The sequence below is a fragment of the Cynara cardunculus genome, assembly GCF_001531365.2.
Source record: "Cynara cardunculus var. scolymus isolate 2C chromosome LG 1, CcrdV1, whole genome shotgun sequence".
NCBI lineage: Eukaryota > Viridiplantae > Streptophyta > Magnoliopsida > Asterales > Asteraceae > Cynara > Cynara cardunculus.
The window spans coordinates 22,944,583-22,963,684 of NC_037528.1; the positions used below are offsets into that span (position 1 = coordinate 22,944,583).

The window sequence follows — 19,102 nt, forward strand, 5'->3', positions numbered from 1 at the left end:
TAGTAAGTGGGGTAAAGAGGGGGGGGGGGTTGAGGCGGTGCATGGTCATGCACACCCTCCCCCATGAAAATTCAGCCAACTACCAACCTATTGGACCAACATCAGATTAACACAAGGAAGTGACCAATGTTTCATTATTGGTCCCTCATCTTCTAACAAATGTCAAATTTTACCCCTGAACTTTCCATTGTTATCTATTTTCGAAACCCGACCAACTATATCTTAAAACCGAACATTACATATACCGGTGTCAAACCGATAATAAAGAGTTTTTGATAAGTTACTATCTTCTAACTTATCAGAAACAACTTATTAGATTTGAAAACCAAATTACTTTTTTGACTCTAATAGACCTTCTCTCCTACGATGACAATCCTATCATCTGGTAAAGCTCCATCCCATTCTCCAGCCTCATCGACGCCCCATCGTATCTCTGACCACATTGGCGCCCTATTCCATCCAGCCACATCGACTCCCCATCCACGGTGACAATCCTATCCTCTGGTAAAGTTCCTCCTCTTCTTCCTCCGTTGTCTCTCTCCTCCCTACTTCATCGTCCCTTTTACCTTCATCGTTCCCCCATGGTTTCATTATAATACACCGGTCCCTCTTCCCTCACACACCTGTCCATCTTCTTCACTAATGGAATCATAGGGAGGGTCAAGATCTTGAATCATTGGGACGATCTTGAAATCACAGGGGCAATCGATCTAGATTTGACTGTTTGAATTTCGGGCTTTTAGCCCTAAACCTAAAGTGACCCTCTGTATAAGTAAAATTTGCCCTAAAGTAACCCTCTGTATAAGTAAAATCACAGGGACGATCAAGATCCTTTTTGGTCATTTGACATGTATAAACAAAATTTATAAAATACTAAAAATTAACTTATCAACTTATTACATTTTGAAATTACCATAAGCGAATCCATTTTTTATTATTATAAAACTCCGGTTTAATACATATCTATACTATCTTATAAACCAGATTTGTCAAAAGTTTTAAAAACAATTTTTAATACACAAAGTACTATACATTTATGTACAAAGTCTTAAAAACAACCTATAATGCATTAAGTACTACTACTTTATGCATTCAGTCTTAAAATCTCTTAATCTACGATTAAAATAACATATAGTACAATTACCAATGCACATTATTACTTTTTATTTTAATGTTCCCGAGATACTTTTGACACCCTTCACTCATGTCTTCACCCTCTCATACCTCTATGTCTTTTCCCTATCCCCAATGTGAGATTCAAACTGATATTCATCATGAGTTATTAAAAGTTCTCTCATTCATCTCCCATTCAATTGATCTAGAACTCTCGGTCTCACTCTCGATCTCTTGATTCTTTGTTCTTGGTGTAAATCTAATATATTTGTGGAGTCGTTTTAATACGTTGGATTTTAAACTATCATACAATTTTTTTCATCAATAAACTGTAATTGAAACCATAACTCTTATTTATTGAAATTGTATTAATATGTAAAGATCGAGTATAACTTATATCATCGTTAAGTCTTCTCTAATAAAACCAATAAAACTTTAACATTGTTAAAAATCACGACTCCTGCTACATTGTATAGTTACACAACTAGCAAACATCGGAAAAAAAAAGAAAAAAAAAGGGTTGTTTTAAATCCCAAACACCCCCGAGTCTGGTTGAAGTTAAACCCCGGTCTGCTTCTCGGCTTCTCGCTTCGCACAACTGCAATCACAGTGAGTTGTGTAGGTACGGCTGATAGGGATTCAAATGATCTGAGAATCGCGTTGTATAATTCGAGCTTCGATTCATAATTTCGACTTAAATTAGTAATAGAAAATGAAAATGAAGATACAGACACAATCCTACATACTGCTCGTGTTTTATTCGATGTTGGTTCTCAGATCGGCCGTTGTTCTATCAGAAAACCTTCTCGGAGTTGCTCCTCAAGGTGCAATTTCTACTCTGATGTTCCTGATTGGTGATTGAATGATTGTTCCGTTGTTATCAATTTTTTCAGTTATGTCTTTCTTTTGTTGAACAGACGAGGAATACTACAAGGGCTTATCTTCGTCAGGAACGATTATATGCAAAGATGGATCTAAAACATTCACAACGACTCAACTTAATGACGATTTTTGTGATTGTTCTGATGGCACCGACGAGCCAGGTCTACTAGCTATTATCTGATAGAAAATAAAAATATATCACGAAATTAGCAACTTAGAATCAGATTTGTAATTGCTCATCACTGGAGTTCTATTTCTTGCTGTTTTTAATCACTGTTTTTTATTTACTAGCCACATGTTCAAGTTCTTGAAAGCATATGATCATGACATTTCGCTTTTAGTTTAACTAGTTTTTCTTTTCTTGTTCTTCTTCTTACTGAGAGAAGAAGATGCCTGATAGTCGATGATTATTGCTTACAATTAGAGAGTGCAGTGGGAGGTTTTGTTAAACGTATTTTTGAGCCAACGAATTGGTCAGAACCTCTGAAGTATAACCTAAATGTATCTTGAACCAGCCTTGGTATGTTTGTGGTCATCTTAATATAACTATTGGCATTGCAGGAACGTCAGCATGTCCTAGTGGGAAATTCTATTGCCGAAATGCAGGACATACTCCACTTTCTATATTTTCTTCCCGGGTTAATGATGGGATATGTGGTAAGTAACTTTTTCACCCACTCTCTCTTCTTATTGCATCCATATTACCTGCAATGAATGTTTTTGAAAGTCTTAGAACTTTTGCAATCACTTCTTTAATTAAATTGAACTGTATCTTGTCAAAAGTATCATTTGAGTTTGGGGAACATGGAGATGGCAATATAATGAAAGCATGGGTAAAAGATCATACATTCATACTGTTAGTCTATTGTTGATTTAGATCAAACTTGAGTAACCACTTACAATGAAATAAAAACACCGCCTCCCGCTTGTGCTATGTACACACAGGCACATAAAAAAAGTCAAAGACCATAGATTTTTGACGTATGTTTATTTTTCATATGAAAGTAACCTCCACTAGAATCCTGAAGTGTTTAACCCTTCTGATGGTCTAACCTCTAAGATGAAATGAGTGCGTTATTTAACATCATATCCTCTTTGTCTGTTCATTTGTAGTCTTGCTCTTTGGCATCTGTGTGTCCTAATCTCCTTAAAGAAGCTCTGGACTACCAGAACTTACTCCACCAAACAAGCAATTTAACTAGTAAACCAAGATTTAACTAGCATAACATTAAATTAATGAAATTATATGCCCAAATGTCCAGAATTTGATTTTATATTTTTATAGACACTCTTTCAGGAACTTGGATGATGAGCATTTATTTTGGGTTTTTGGGTATTAACATCACTCTTTGTTATATTAACAAACAAAATCAAGGTTCTAGCTATGAGCAAGTTTGCATTTTGTATAGAAATTAGAAAGCATGTTTATATGTTTGATCTATATCCTTAGAAGTACAATATATAAGTAAAAGTGTACCCTTTTTCTCAAATTACAAGACTTAATATGAAATTGTGAATAGGGAATCAAATGGAGAAACCTATACTAATTTTATGAATTGAGATCCCCTATACTGTCTAATATTATGAATTGTGAACAACATTGAACTGTAGATTCACTTAAAAGTTCTCTGAGTAACTTGTATAATATTGTGAAGATATAAAACTAAAAAATAAAGCATTCTAGTTATGGGTACACCAAAATACTTATTATGAGGAAGCTATTTTGTCTAATTGTCCGTCTGTAATGACTTTACCACACTAGAAAATGGTACTTTTGTTCATGTGGCTACTAATAAGCTTTGGATGAATATACACCTAAGTCCACAAAACTATACAAATAGAATTTCTATTCTTATACCAACATGATGCTTCATGAATTGATTTGAACTATGAATCATACAGTTTTGGGTGTAAGTATGTTATCGACTCAAAAGCTTCAAATATAGACTCAACCACACAAGTGTAAAAGAGACAATACGTTATTGTCGAAGTGCTATTTGATATTGTGGATTAAACTTGGGGATTTGGGTCATATGGGATTTCTCCATGTTTTGTTATGGGTGCTTGGTAGTCTATCCATAATAATTTGGACATGTCCATCATAGCATGGGTTTTCCCTCTTTAGGCGCTTCTGTTGTACTTGAAAAGTTCTGGAGTTTTTTTTTTTGAAGTATATAATATTTATATACGGCAAATGCAACAAATAAACTCACACACCCTCCTCACCTATGGTGAGGTTTGAACCCCTGACCTCCTAGAAGGCCAAGGGCTACGATACCGCTAGGCCAAAGGCCCTTTGGTGAAAAATTCTAGAGTTTGTGGTCAAGTGGACCCTTTCCCTGCTTGATAGATTAATCAACATCTTACAAGTATTTGTTTCAGTTCCTGTTGTTGTTACAATGCACAATGTGAATCATGCAAATGTCTTATGCTGTGAATAGAGGATAATATCTGGAAGGATAATCAATCCTCTAATCGAAACTTCATCCATTTAGGTCAAACTAAATTCAATATCCCCAAGATCAATCAATAACAAATTTCTAATATTGTTTTAATGAGGAACCAAATTGCAAAGGGTAATAATGATAACTAGCAAGCATAAGCAATCATCAAGCAATAAGCATACCTAATATAAGTGAAAGCAACGCGAAGGAAAGAGTAACACTAGATATTTTTACATGGAAACCCAGGAAGGGAAAAAAACACGGGGGAGGACGTTGAGAACTGTTCCATTAGCTTTTGGTGTGAAAAAGAGCAATAATGATGGAGAAATTAGACCTAATTTCAACAATAAACATCAAGCCTTGCATGCGACCTTGGTATGTGACCCAAGATCGCACACAACAGCTCACCTGGTTCCATCTGCTTAGGCGACTTGAGTCCATATCACATTCATGCTTGCGGCAACCTTCCTTCGCAACATAAGGTCGCACATGTACCAGATGGCTGTCTTGCAAGGAATGTATTGCAGTTCTGTTACGAGAGTTTACGGAAGTAGTTACAGGAGTTAACAGAGGTAGTTGAAAAGGAGTTTCTTGTTGGTTAACTGCTAAAGCTTGTAAGTAGATGTATAAATAGTTGGTTTGTAATTCAAAAAGGGTATCAATCAACAAAATGTTTTCCCATCTCTCTTTCTTTCTTCTCTCTCTCCCTCTGTTATCTCTGGCTTCTCTCTTGTTTGCTTCTAATCGCCTTCAAGAGTGGTATCAGAGCTTTGATCTTGTTGCGACGGTTGATTCAATCTAAAGTAGTAGCAACAACAATGAAGGAACAAATCAAAAGCCTAGAAAAGAAAATTGAAGATCAGAATAGAAGATTTGACGATTAAAGCAAGAAGTTCGAAGAAATGATACAACTGATGCGATATATGAAATCGACAGAGTCACCAAGAATTAGCGGTAGTGGTGGATTCAATTATGCTAAATCGGAATCTAGGGTATGTACCAAGACTTGATTTTCCCAAATTTGATGGTTGTAATTCTAGAATCTGGATAAAAAAATGTTGCAAGTACTTTACATTGTGTAAGATACCGGAAGATCAACGAGTGGATCTTGCTTATTTGAATATGGTCAACAAAGTAGAAAATTGGATTTCGAGCTCTTTGTCGGTCCGACGAAATGTTGCCTGGAATGATTTTGTTATTGATCTTACAACTCGATTTAAAGATGAAACAAGAGCAAATGTGGTAGAACATTTTAACAAATTGTTACAACAAGGCTCTCTTGAAGGCTATATAGATGAATTCGAAAATCTAAGAGCCCTTATGTTGCAAAATAATCATGTAATACTCGAGGCCTATATACCCGACAATTTTATTGGGGGCTTGAGACCATATGTCAAATCGATGGTGCGCGCTTTTAAACCCAGAACAGAGGCAAGGGCGGTGGAAGTTGCTAGGCTACAAGAAGAATCGTTGGGTTTCATCAGTTCAAACACAAAATCAATCATAGAACAAGGGTCATTCTCTCCACGTCCGTTGCAATCTGGTCCTATACTTGTCGGTTCTAAACCACCTTTACTACCAAATCTTCCAATCAAACTTCTACCACAACTTGTGACAAAGGTTGGTGTAAATACTATTAAGAACTTGAAATACATTTCTGCTGATGCGAGAGCAACTTTTTTTTGCTAAGGCTTGTGCTACTACTGTGATCAATCTTATGATAAGCAACACAAGTGGTAGTTTAGGGAATAGGGAGCCACAACTGTTTACAATAGAGATACCTGGAAGCAACAGTGAAATTGGTGTGTCTGAAAATGAATTGGAGGAAGCGAGCATTGAATTGTATGAACATGCATTTCAGTGAATGCACTATCTAGTGATCAAAATTTCCATACCGTGAGGGTCAAAAGAACAATCGATGTTAAACCCTTGCACATTTTGGTGGATTCTTGAAGCATCCATAATTTTTTAGACTTTGGCCCAAAAGTTGGTGTATCCAATCAACATAATTCCACCACAAGCTATAACCGTAGCTGATATTATCATTTAGCATGCCAACATATTTGTAATGATTTTTCTTGGAAAATGCAGTGGAAGACATTTGAGGCTGATGTAATGTTGATTTTATTGGGAAGTTGCGATATGGTGCTGGGAGTACAATGGCTTAGGGCATGTTTGTTAGCAACTTAACGAGCTTAATGGGATTCATAGCTTATTCGGTCAGTTATGCATGATTTTTTGGTACTGGCTTAATGATATAGAAAGTGGCTTATTTAGTAAGCTTCTAGGGGGTGCTTTATGCATAAAGCCAAGTTTTTTTCAAACCTGCCCTCCCAAGTAAAAGACAGGCTCCTTTTATCTATGAAAAAACTCACAAACGAAAAACCTTCTCAATTTATAAAGACAGATTAATCCACATAGACAGCTTTATCCATACGGGACTTAATGGAAAACCAACCATACAACCCCTTAGCTTTTTGGGACCCATTTATTGAGGCTTCAAGAAATTATTGATGGAGTTTAAATGGGAGGGTAAGCTACTTACTAAAGGGTGTTCCACTACAGAAGCTAAAAGTACTAGAAGGGAACCTACAATTAAAATGATGGAAGCAACAACTCAACTCTGTTTATTGCAAGTACTAGAGACATCTCGGATGGAGGTGCCGAATTAGCAACATGTTAAGACCATTTATTTGGAGTTGGAGAAATTGAAGGAAAAATATGATGTGGTTTTCGTTGAACCACTGGAGTTACCACCTCCTCGAGGGGTATTTGACCATCGTCCATACTATACCCTTGGAGCCTGGAGCAAGAGCAATAAATATTAGACCTTATAGATATCCCCTCAAACAGAGAGAGATCATTGAGCAGTTGATCCAAGAAATGTTGGATAGGGGAATCATCAAGGATAGTTTCAGCCCTTTTGCTTTGCCAGTGGTTTTGGTGGGAAAGAAAGATGGAACTTGGAGGTTATGCGTCGTTTATAGGGAAATGAATAAGAGAACTTTGAAGAATAAGTTCCTCATCCTTGTTATTGATGAGTTAGCAGGAGCTAAGGTGTTTAGCAACTTGGATTTGCGGCTCGGTTATCATCAAATGAGAATACATGCGGATGATACTTACAGGACTGCTTTCAAAACGCATACGAGGCATTATGAATTTTAGTTATGCCTTTTGGGCTTTCTAATGCTATTGCATCATTTCCAAATTGGATGAATAGTGTGTTCAAACCAGATGCATACTCGTATTTTTTGTATTTTTTGATGACATACTTGTATATAGCAAAACTGAACAGGAGCATCGGCAACATTTGAATGATGTTTTTTAACTTATGAAGGAACACAAAATGTTTGCTAAATCCAGCAAGTCCACATTTGCTACAAATAAAGTGGAGTATTTAGGGCATTTTATATCGGAGAAAGGGGTGGAGACTGATCCACAAAAGGTATCAGCGCTGGATAGTTGGCCTGTACCTAATTCAGCAAAGGAGTTAAAGGAATTTCTTGGGGCTAGCGGGATATTACCGTGAGTTTGTAAGACATTACACGGTAATCAGTAAACCACTTACTGATTTGTTGAAGAAAGGAGCTTTTACATGGAATGAGAAAACCCAAGAGGCTTTTATAGCATTAAAAAATGCACTGGTATCTGCTCCTGTCTTAACAGTTCCAGAGTGTCTGAAACTTTTTGTAGTAGAGACTTATGCGTCCAAGAATGGGATTGGGGCTGTTTTGATGCAGGAGGGGCATCTTTGGGTATTTATCAGCAGGGCATTGGGTCCCAAGTGGCAACGACTGTCGGTATATGAGAAAGAACTACTAGCAATTGTGTTTGCTGTCCAGAAATAGGAGCAATATTTGATGGGGGACACTCTGTTATTTGAACAAACCAAAAAAAGTCTCAAGTTATTTCTATAGCAGAAAATTTCTCCTTTCCAAAAATTTTGGTTGTCAAAGTTGATAGGGTTTGATTACGAGATACAATACAAGAAAGCTATGCTGTTACATCAGTCATATGAAATCACAATGACCATGATCTGAAATAGTGGTTATCGCGATGGTAAAGCGGTCGAAAAATAGCGGTTTATATAATAATTAGAATTATATATATGCATATATAACTCAACATAATTTTATTTATTCAACAAAATTATATAAGAATAATAATGTCCAAGTTCAAATAAAAATAATTGAACAATGTGTACTTTTATTCAAATCAAGAGGTCAAAGTGATGGTGTCCAAATCCAAAAAAATAAGAATAATGGCGTCATGGTTCAAAACAAATGAAAATATTGATGTCCTGGTCCAAAAAATAAGAATAATGAAGCCTTGATATTGTTGGACTAAAATAAAAACCAAATGCAAGTTCTAAATAAAAGCCCTCAAAATTAATCTTTTAACACCAAAACAAACTATCTACAAATAGCGGTTATGCAACTGCTTTTTTGCATTCAAAATGCAGTCATTTAGCGGCCAATAGAGCCGCTAATTGCAGGATTCCTATTTAAGACCGCTATTTGTCTGATGACCGCTAACCGTGATAGCACCGCTATAGCGGTGCGATTAACATCATAGCAAGAAAGGCAAGGAGAATGTAGCAGCTGATGCTTTATGGGTACAAGGGGCTGAAAGTATTTTATATGGCTCTATCTGTTGTCTCATCGAATCTTTCGAATTTAATTAGAGCAAGTTACGAGATGGATGGGATGCTGGCAACAGTTTTCTAGCAACTGCAGCAGCAAGAAGTGCCTAAATTTCAGTTGAAGTATGGGTTGATTCGAAGGAAAGAAAAACTTGTCATAGGACCTGATTCAAGTCTAAAATTATTGCCTGGCAGCATGCATCTCCGGGAGTGGCCATTCAGGAAGGGATATCACAAGGAGAGTAAAGAGTATGTTTTGATGGAAAAGATTAAGCAGGGATGTAAGGAGGTTTGTAAGGAATTGTCAAGTATGTCAAGCGGCAAAGAATGAAACAAAGGCAAAACCTGGGTTGTTACAAATGTTATGTGTTCTTGAGGAGGTTTGGGTGGATGTTTCGATGGATTTTATTACAAGATTACCAAAATCTGCTAGAAGAATTGTAATTTTTGTGGTGGTGGATCGGCTTAGCAAGTATGCTCACTTCAGCCTTTTCTCATCCGTTCACAACAAACGTGTTGCTCAATCTTACTTGGACAATGTATTCAAGCTCCATGGCTGGCCACCTAGAAGCATTGTGAGTGATAGGGATCTAATATTCCTAAGTCAATTCTGGAAAGGGCTCTTTTCAATACATGGAACTGAGTTCTTGATGTCATCTGCATACCACCAGGAAACTAATGGACAGACTGAAGTGACGAACAGGTGTCTTGAAACATATTTGAGATGTATGTGTGGTGAACACCGTAAACACTGGAATTTATGGTTGCCTTTAGCTGAATGGTGGTACAATACCCATTTTCATTCAACCACTCACATTACACCCTCTGAGGTGGTATACAACCAACCACCCCCCCTGCATTTGCCTTGCTTATCAGGAGAATCATCGAATGAGGCGGTTTATATAAGCTTACAGAGATGGGAGGAGATGATTACTCTGCTCAAATTTCACTTGGTTAGAGCCCAGGCCATAATGAAAAGTCAAGCTGATAAAAAGCGGTCATGCAGATCGTGTAAGGCGGGTGATTGGGCGTGGCTAAAATTACAAGCTTGCTGACAGCAAACCATTCAACACAGGAGTAATCGCGAGCTGGCTCCAAGGTTCTATGGACCTTTTCAAGTGGTAGCAATCATTGGAAAGGTAGCTTATAAGCTCAAACTTCCTTCAACAGCAAAAATCCATGATGTATTTCACGTATCCCAGCTAAAAGCTTTTTAGGTACTCTTCCTATTGCCACTCATGTTCCTTCTTGGTTCCAAGATGGACCTGTGACAAGTGATGTTAGACCAGCTGCTATACTGGACAGGAGAGTGATTAAGTTCCAGAACAAGCCACAAGTTCAATATTTGGTTCAATGGGATGAATTTTCTGCAACAGAAGCTACTTGGGAGGTGGCCAATGACTTTGAAGATCGATTTCCTGATTTCCATGTCGACTTGAGGACAAGCCTTTTTGAAGGGGGAAACTATGTTACAGGAGTTAGCGGAAGTAGTTGCGGGAGTCAACAGAGGTAGTTGAAAAGGAGCTTTCTTGTTGGTTAACTGCCAAAGCTTGTAAGTAGATGTATAAATAGCTGGTTTGTAATTCGAAAAGGGTATCAATCAACATAATGTTTTCTCATCTCTCTCTCTCCTCACCCTCTGTTATCTCTGTGTCTTTATCTTGTTTGCCTCTGTTAAAGGTGAATTCCTAATCGCCTTTAACAAGCTCTTGTGTTTTCTCATTCGTGACCTTCGTATGCGACCCATAGTCGCATGACTTGGTCGCACACACATGATTGAGGTCACAACTTCACATCTTAGTATCTTAACCATTTGTTGATGTTCTGTTTCCATTGCCATCAGGTCATCAGGATGTGGAAAAGCATTCTGATATGTTTATTTTAAAAGCTTGATCTGTTACCACCTGAGCTTGCGGCTGTAGATTACCTGACATGATACCCCTAAAACGTATATGTTCTGGTCTGAAATAATTCATTTTTTTAGTTGTGATGCTTAACATTATATTTTGGTTCTTATTAAAAGCATATGCCTGCCAAATTGTCTCTTGGTTGATAAGTTTGGCTATGTATTTCTCTATCCATCGAGTGTAGAAACAAATACTTCTTTTTATGGTCAATGGTTATGCAATCCTTCCACTTTTGTATCATTATCGCCAAAAACTTACTTTGCATTGTAATTGTAATGATTAATTATCCTTATTTCACCTGGTTCTGTTGAGCAGATTGCTGTGATGGAAGTGATGAGTATAATGGTAAAATCAAGTGCAAAAATACCTGCTGGGAAGCTGGAAAGGTAGCACGAGATAGATTAACAAAAAAGATTGCAACCTTTAAGGAGGGCGTCATTATAAGAAAGCATGAAGTTGAACAAGCAAAAATTTTAGCAGCAAAGGATGAGGCAGAGTTATCTAGGTTAAAGAATGAGGAGAACATTCTCAAGGGGCTTGTCCAGCAGCTTAAGGGTACTTTTTGCAAAATCATCTGTCTTTAATCAACTATTAGATTCGCTTCTTCATTTAGGCCAAGTAAATATGATCCTTCTTGAAAGGTGTGAGGTTGGAGGGACATCAGGCCCATCATGTTGGCTTCACTGTAGGTCTCTGGGAAGGTCCAGAAGACCTCCATTTAGGGAGCTTCTTTGACAAGTTTCACAGTGCCTTCTTGTTTATCTGCAGTGATATATGCTTTTCACATATTTTACTTCTGTGTTGGAGGGTTTTAGGTTATATATTATTTTAATATGAATTTGTTCACCCCCTCTCTCTAGAGCGTAAGGAACAAATAGAGAAGGCACAGGAGAAAGAACGTATTCAGAAAGAAAAAGAGGAGAAGCAGAAAAAGGAAGCCGAAGAAGCAACAGTAAAGGAACAAAAAGGTGAAGAAATAGTGAATGTTCAGGAGCAAGAATATAAAGAAAGTAAGTCTGACGATGATGCAAGGATTCACAATCACCCTCCTTCGGGTCAGGTTAGAGTGGTTATCTATACAGAATTTCCCTCTTTGGAAACAAAGCATCATGATGTCTAAAAATTCCCTGCATCAATTTTGTCAGTATGATTTTGCATCTTCTGATGCTGTTTGTTCCTTACCATCCCACTTCTTCTAGTCTCTCACTCAGGTTCATTTGTTAGGATCCAAACAAGGGCGCTGCTGACCCTGGGGTTAGTTTGGCACATGATGATGACGACGACGATGATGACAAGGATGCGTCTGTTCATAATATAGAAGAGGTCATTGTTAAATTCATATTATTCTTTCACTGATATATTTTTGTGCACTATTCACAGTACTGAACTTCCCCTCACTTTGTATAGCATGCTGAAAAGAACGAAGAATCATCTAAAGTTGCACATGAACATGATCCTTCTCATGGGTCTGGAAGTAAGGTACCTTCTTGGTCATTGTGAGCAATTGCTACAACTGTTGAGTTCTTATTTAGTTACCATGGAATTCATCAGATTATGATACATATTTCACTTATTGAGTTTGCCTTTGATTTGTTTCGCTTAGTATATGATTCTATGTAAGTCGCTTAAGTGTTGTTGTATAGTTTTATTAAAACCCTTGTGACTCATCGAGAAAGTGGTTCCGTCTCTACCTTTGTTGTTATAGAGTGAACAACACACAATGGGGCTTTTGGAAAAGTAATTGGCTTGTTGAACAATAGTATTTAATCATTGTTAAGAACACTCATAAGATCAACTAACCTTCTAGTCATCTAGAAAACGATGAAAACATTGGTAGAGCACCTTTCCTACGTGGTGTTTGAGTCTGGACAATTGTAGGATTATAGGAAATAGAATGGGAGGATTAACTTCCCACTAAGTGTACTGATTAGAAGAAGCAATCAGTTTTGATAGTGTGGACTAGATATAGTGAAAATTAATGTGAGGTAGGGGAGATGAAAAGGAATCATTTAGTAGAGCAACATTCCTACATGGTGCTAAATCTGGACAATTATAAGATTATGGCAGTAGCTGAAATAGGAAAAAGTGAGAGGATTCACTTCACTACTAAGAGCTCTGATTACAAGGAGCAATCAAATTTGATGGTATAGACTAGATATTGTGAAAGTAAAGTGTTCTAGAGGAGGATATTGCTCTCAGTGAAGATGAAATATTAATGATTATTACTTTTTGATTGGTTGGGGGCAAGCGTTAGCTGCATCAAGTATCTGGACAATTATAAGATTATGGCAGTAGCTGAAATAGGAAAAAGTGAGGGGATTCACTTCACTACTAAGAGCTCTGACTACAAGGAGCAATGAAATTTGATGGTATAGTATTTATTGTGAAAGTAAGGTGTTCTAGAGGAGGATATTGCTCTCAATGAAGATGAAATATTAATGATTATTACTTTTCGATTGGTTGGGGGTAAGGGTTAGCTGCATCAAGTATCTGAGATGTTCATTCAAGGAAGAGTGCAATTTGTCTCTTTTACAGCTTTACTCTATCCCCTCTGTGCCAAAAATCAATGAGCTTCAGTCTCGGAACATAAAAAAGTCAAGAGAATATTTCTATTATTTTGATACGCAAATCACCAAAGTGATTGATGATGTATTATTTACGAGAAATTTAGGTTTATTTTGCCATCAAACGTCGTAAAAGATCACATTTTGATTGACCTAATAGAAAAGAGCTATAATGTGTGAAATCTGATGATAAACACCCTTGATGACACTCATGTAGTTACATAACTATGGTGATCAAGAGAAAATTAATCAAGACAAAAGTGTAGGATTGTAATTGAATTTTAACCTAATGTTTAAAAACCACAAGGAGGATGTTAATATCACTTAGAAAGTTCAAAAATAATCAAAAGACTCATTTTTTTAATTGGAGGGGGTTTATCCTTCTGCAGCTTTCTTAGTGTTTCAACAGAAAGACCATCATAACTCGCACCATTTTCTATTTTAAACATATTTGATTAACTAGACATAACCTTTACACATAGCACAGTGGATTTTCCTGCTAATGGGTTGATACTAACTAACTACAATTGAAGTTCTTTTGGCACAGAACGATTCATGCTTTCAAGCTGTTAAAACCCCCAGTACAATGAATGGAATAGGTTAGTACAGTGCAGTGGTGAGACGAAGTTGATCCCTTAAGGTGGAGGTCCTGATGTGATTTCTACCTTTGCACATGAATTTATGACCGGTTATTTGGAAAGGGCTAGTGTGTTTCACTGCTACATGACTGTCATCTCTTGCTTGCTTCATGTTTTATTTATATGATTTGTCCACCCTCTCCGAGTGGGGTATACTGGGTTGGTTTGATTTATCCTCCTTATAGCTATGGGGCTTCTTTTTTCTTACCACCGTCATTATATCCTTAGAGAATGCCTTGTATGCAATATGTTGTATAATGTGCAATCATTTCATATTATGTCGTTCCTTTTTCCCTGCAAAGCTACAACCTTATTCACAATCGTCTATTCAGGAAGAAGATGCATCTGAAAATGCCGAGTCATCATCAAGGGAAGAGTTAGGTCGTGCCATTGGTTCGCGTTGGACAGGGAAAAAAGCAGAGCAGTGGCAAGATGAAGATGCAGGTACTGCTAGGAACAATGATGATAATGAATATGATGAGACATCTGATACTGCACATGAGGAGGAAGACAGTGGGTATGATACGGAAACTGAGGAAGACCATCAGCACCATGAGGAGGATGACAATGAAGATCAGATGGATGATGTTGGAGGAGATGAAGCTGATGACGATTCCAGTGAACACAAATACGAATCAGATGATGAAATGGAAGGTGCACAACTATTTTTAATGAATTTACCGTCATTTTTGTCCACAAGCTGCATAGAATATCACTTGCTGATGGTGGCTTTTCGAATTTACATGCTTAAGATATGGAAGGCACAAGCCCATCATGGTTGGAGAAGATTCAACAAACTGTCCGGGATTTTCTACAGGCTGTTAACCCGTTTCAGACTCCTGTGGACACATCTGGTAGAAATCAAGGTTCTTTGTTCATTTGAATAAAAGAAAGACATGCCTGAAATTGCATGAATTGTTGTTTATTTTGTAGAGTCTGAAAGTGTACGGAAAGAATATGATGATGCCAGTGGGAAGTTATCTAAAATACAATCAAGAATATCAAGTTTAACGAAGAAGCTAGGACATGACTTTGGTGAGTTTGATCTTTTTTTTGATACTATACATAGAAGTAAATTTCCCCTTCTATAGATGAGCTTGCTTTGATCTATAATGAGCTATGCTTGATATTGCAGGACCAGAGAAGGAGTTCTATTCATTATATGGTCGATGTTTTGAGATAAAAGAGAACAAGTTATAAACTTCACATTCCTATTCTTCGTGTTCTGTTGTTGTTTTGTTCCCTCCATAGAATTCTTCTTCAGTGATTCTTTTTTCTTTTTCCTAATCATCTTATCCTGAATTTGGACTTCTGTTCTGCTTTTCATCATTTCAGGTACGTTTACAAGGTCTGCCCTTTTAAGGAGGCCTCTCAGTTGGAGGGGCACAGCACAACTCATTTAGGGTAGGGGTTTCCCATAATTTTTCACTTGAACTCGAATATGTAAATTCAAATTTTCTTTCTTCACCGAAGAAGCAACAGTTATTGGTAGATTGTTCTACCTTTGCATTAGGAGTAGATCAACTACGAACAATTCGTTTACCTGTAATTTTTTTGAATGTTTTCCGTGATTGCTCTTTGACCCGTATGGTTTTCTCCATTTACCTGTTAGGCATTGGGATAAATTTGAGGAGTCATACAGAATCATGCTCTTTTCAACCGGTGACAAATGCTGGAATGGACCTTATAGAAGTTTAACGGTATCTAACTCCTTTGTGTTATTTACCTTTGATGTTGCAAACTTATACAAGTTCTATTCCCTACAATTTTTAAGGTCATACATTGGGTATAAATTCGGCATGAAACATAAATTAACGTATCTAACCTTCTGTAAACTATATACATTTTATGTGGTTTTCTTTCATCATATCACAGGTCAGATTAAGATGTGGATCAAAAGTTGAAGTTTCCGATATAGATGAACCTAGCCGTTGCGAGTAAGATTCTTGCTTTCTCTCTCTCTCTCTCTCTCTCTCTCTCTCTCTCTCTCTTCCCAGGTACAAGGCTTGCTGCTATGCACTCAACAATATGGGACCTTGTGAAAATGATTATTTTCATTGCAGATATGCAGCGCTGTTAACTACTCCAGCCCTTTGCCTAGAAGAAAGACTCAAGGTACACATCTATCACCATTGTTATGGAAAAAGGGTTTTGCACTAGCCTCTAAAGCGCCCCACCTGTACCAGGCCCATGGCTATCATGGGGAAGGTAAATTGTGGTGTCCTAGGGCAGGGTGGCAGGCCCCCCGAGGCCTTGTGGAAACTCCATCCCTTTCCGCTGAGACAATCTAGCAGGGACCTATTGTTTCCTATGTTGGACTTTCTGATGGCTACAGAATGTTTCAGGAACTAGAAGATAAACTAGAAGCAATGAACAAGGAACAACCCGAAGAACATGACGAGCTTTGATTCTTCTAGACTATTTATCACACCTCTTGCTTCAGAGTACGTTTCTATCGTAAGTCAATGAGAAGCAAATGCATGGAGTTTGTATCATCTTTATCATTTATTTGGACCTGGAAAACGGAAATCATAAAAAGGAAGCATGGGAGGGGATTGATGAAGGTAGTTCTTTTGCAGGTTAACAAAGAAGGGTGACCCATTTGTCCTTTTAATTTTTCCAATTTTTGGAGTGAAGTTGCTAAATAGGATGAATACAAGACTTCTTCCATGAGAGGCTTATTATAACAAGGTATTCCTTTTTCCAGAGCTAGAAATTGGTAGTAGATCCAAAACAAAGTTGTTATAGTAACTTGTTGCTCATGCATTAATCAAAATTATTATTTAAGAAAACATTTAATGCAGATGGAATTGTTTTTGCAATTGAGTTGGAAAGATGCTCCTAAAATTGTCTCTCTGCTTAATTTGGTGATGTTAGCAAACCCAAGAAATTTAATGAGATGAGGATTCTAAAACATCATAAATTTTTGGGCTTCACAAAGCATGCAACTGCATTTAAGGTATGCCCCATGGTATGTGGTTGTCAGGAATACAAATCATGTGTGGTGTCTCTGAACTCCATGTCCACAAATCATATGTTGACACATCACCATCTCATTGAACAGAACAAAATGATGACATGGGTGAAATATAGATGAGGATATGACTGCATCATATGTGGGTGTCGGGACATATATACTCTTTATCAACTGCATCCTCAAGACTTGGCACAATTGGTTTTAAGTGGTAGTTAAATGTGAGAATCCAGAGAAATCTGATTTGTTCATAAATTAAACGTTAATATCATTAGGTAAGTATTTACCGACAACAGTCATCATATTCTCTTACCTTTGTCGGTTAACATTTTTTGTCATTAAAATTAATTGTTTGTAAGCTTTTTATCCGCTTGCAATAATTGATCAAGAGTCTTCTTCTTCACTTACCGGGTATAAACCTTTGGTGGTTGTCATATCTCTTAATTGAGTAAGATTATTGGTTCTTGCTGCTCATATTGCAAGTGCAAGGTATGTGACCCGGTAAAAGTGATTGATAAACGGTTTCTAAGTTTAAAAAAGAAGTCGTTAAGAGTGCTTTCTTGTACATACTAAATCATTAATCATAGAAGGAATTGCCATTTTGGTATGCTAATTGATGTAAAATGTTATGATACGTTTGTTATGTTTTAAAATATTTGGTTGATATGTACAGTTATTTAAAAAGAATTCAAATAAAAGCCAAATTCCGTCAACCCTGATGGGTGACTAAGGTTTAAAATGGTGTGAGTTGTGGCATGGAAGCGAGGTCAAGCCTAAGTCTTACACGTCACGATAAGGACACAACGTTGACCCCTGATTGTAACATTCCCCAATACATGTGTTTTCTATATATTATTTTTCATCAAATAATGATATTAAAAACATACATTCATATTAGAAGAAGAAAATTCATATAGATTATTATTATAAAATAGTTTTTAATTGCATATTTAAAATAGAACTTAGAAAGGTAATTTTACAAATTCATTTTATTCGTGAAGTGATTTGGGAAACTCCGAATGATATGATTAAAAAAATCTGTAAAAATATAAAATATAAAGTTAGAAGTGTAAAAACATAAAAAACAAAGAAAAAAAAGAAACTCATTGTCTTATAAAAAGCGCATGTCGTGGCGCGCCTCAAAGCGCCTTGGCATGAGTCACGTCTTACAAAAACGTTCGTAACAACAGAGACGTGTCTTGCACCATATTACAACATGACGCACGTCATGACATGCCTTTTTAAACACTGACAATAACATGATTGAGAATGAAATTTATACATACAACATGATTCGTTTTTTAAAGTTTAAGGATTAAACATGTAAATTACTTTAATAATAAAAAGAAACATTCGTGAAATATTAGTTCTAATCCTAAGTTAACTATTTGAAAACAACCCAAGTCTTGGTCCACGTTTTTTCTTCTACTCATACTTGGTGCGTCATTATAAACCCATGTGTCTCACCTTTCCAAACAACTTTAAATCCCACTTTATAATTTTAGCATTTTTTTAATATTAAGTTACAAATTTTTTTAAAAAATATATAATATTTATATACAATAAATATTTATATACAATAAATATTTATATACGTATGTCAAAATTATGAATGAGGAAGTGAAAGAGGGGGCATACTTTTTGGTCACACTGCCTCTTGGCATGTTCCCAGAGACCACAAGAAAAAGCTTTTCTGAGTATCTATCTTGATATAATTATAATATGAGGACATATATATTTAGGGGGTGTTTGAGATTGTTTATAAAAACAACTTATTGACTTATTCCGATATGGTACCGGTAATAAACATTTTTGAGTGTTTGGATAAACAACTTATACCGGTGTCAAACTGGTAATAAGGAATTTTTGAAAAAGTTAAACTTTTCCGAATTATAATAAATTGATAAGTGCTTTTATAGAAAAACACGAGTTATTTCA

The 19,102-nt window shown here is 36.6% G+C and overlaps 1 protein-coding gene across 4 annotated transcripts; it reads left to right on the top strand.

Moving 5' to 3' along the window:
• The first annotated feature begins 1,684 nt into the window (after positions 1-1,684).
• Positions 1,685-17,047, top strand: LOC112512564 (glucosidase 2 subunit beta-like). 4 transcript variants are annotated; one of them, XM_025118603.1, is made up of 17 exons: positions 1,685-1,937; positions 2,031-2,156; positions 2,557-2,652; positions 11,304-11,543; positions 11,849-12,048; positions 12,213-12,311; positions 12,396-12,467; positions 14,523-14,844; positions 14,943-15,044; positions 15,124-15,225; positions 15,326-15,383; positions 15,526-15,594; positions 15,803-15,890; positions 16,066-16,127; positions 16,254-16,305; positions 16,536-16,647; positions 16,770-17,047. In XM_025118603.1, exons 1-16 carry the CDS (start codon positions 1,826-1,828, stop codon positions 16,596-16,598), a joined length of 1,863 nt encoding a protein of 620 aa, XP_024974371.1. In that variant the 5' UTR covers positions 1,685-1,825; the 3' UTR covers positions 16,599-16,647; positions 16,770-17,047. The 4 variants fall into 4 exon arrangements, with proteins under 4 accessions (XP_024974371.1, XP_024974361.1, XP_024974380.1 ...); XM_025118593.1 differs by having other exon boundaries at positions 16,536-16,634; XM_025118612.1 differs by lacking the exon at positions 16,770-17,047 and having other exon boundaries at positions 16,526-16,632.
• The last annotated feature ends 2,055 nt before the right edge of the window (positions 17,048-19,102 follow it).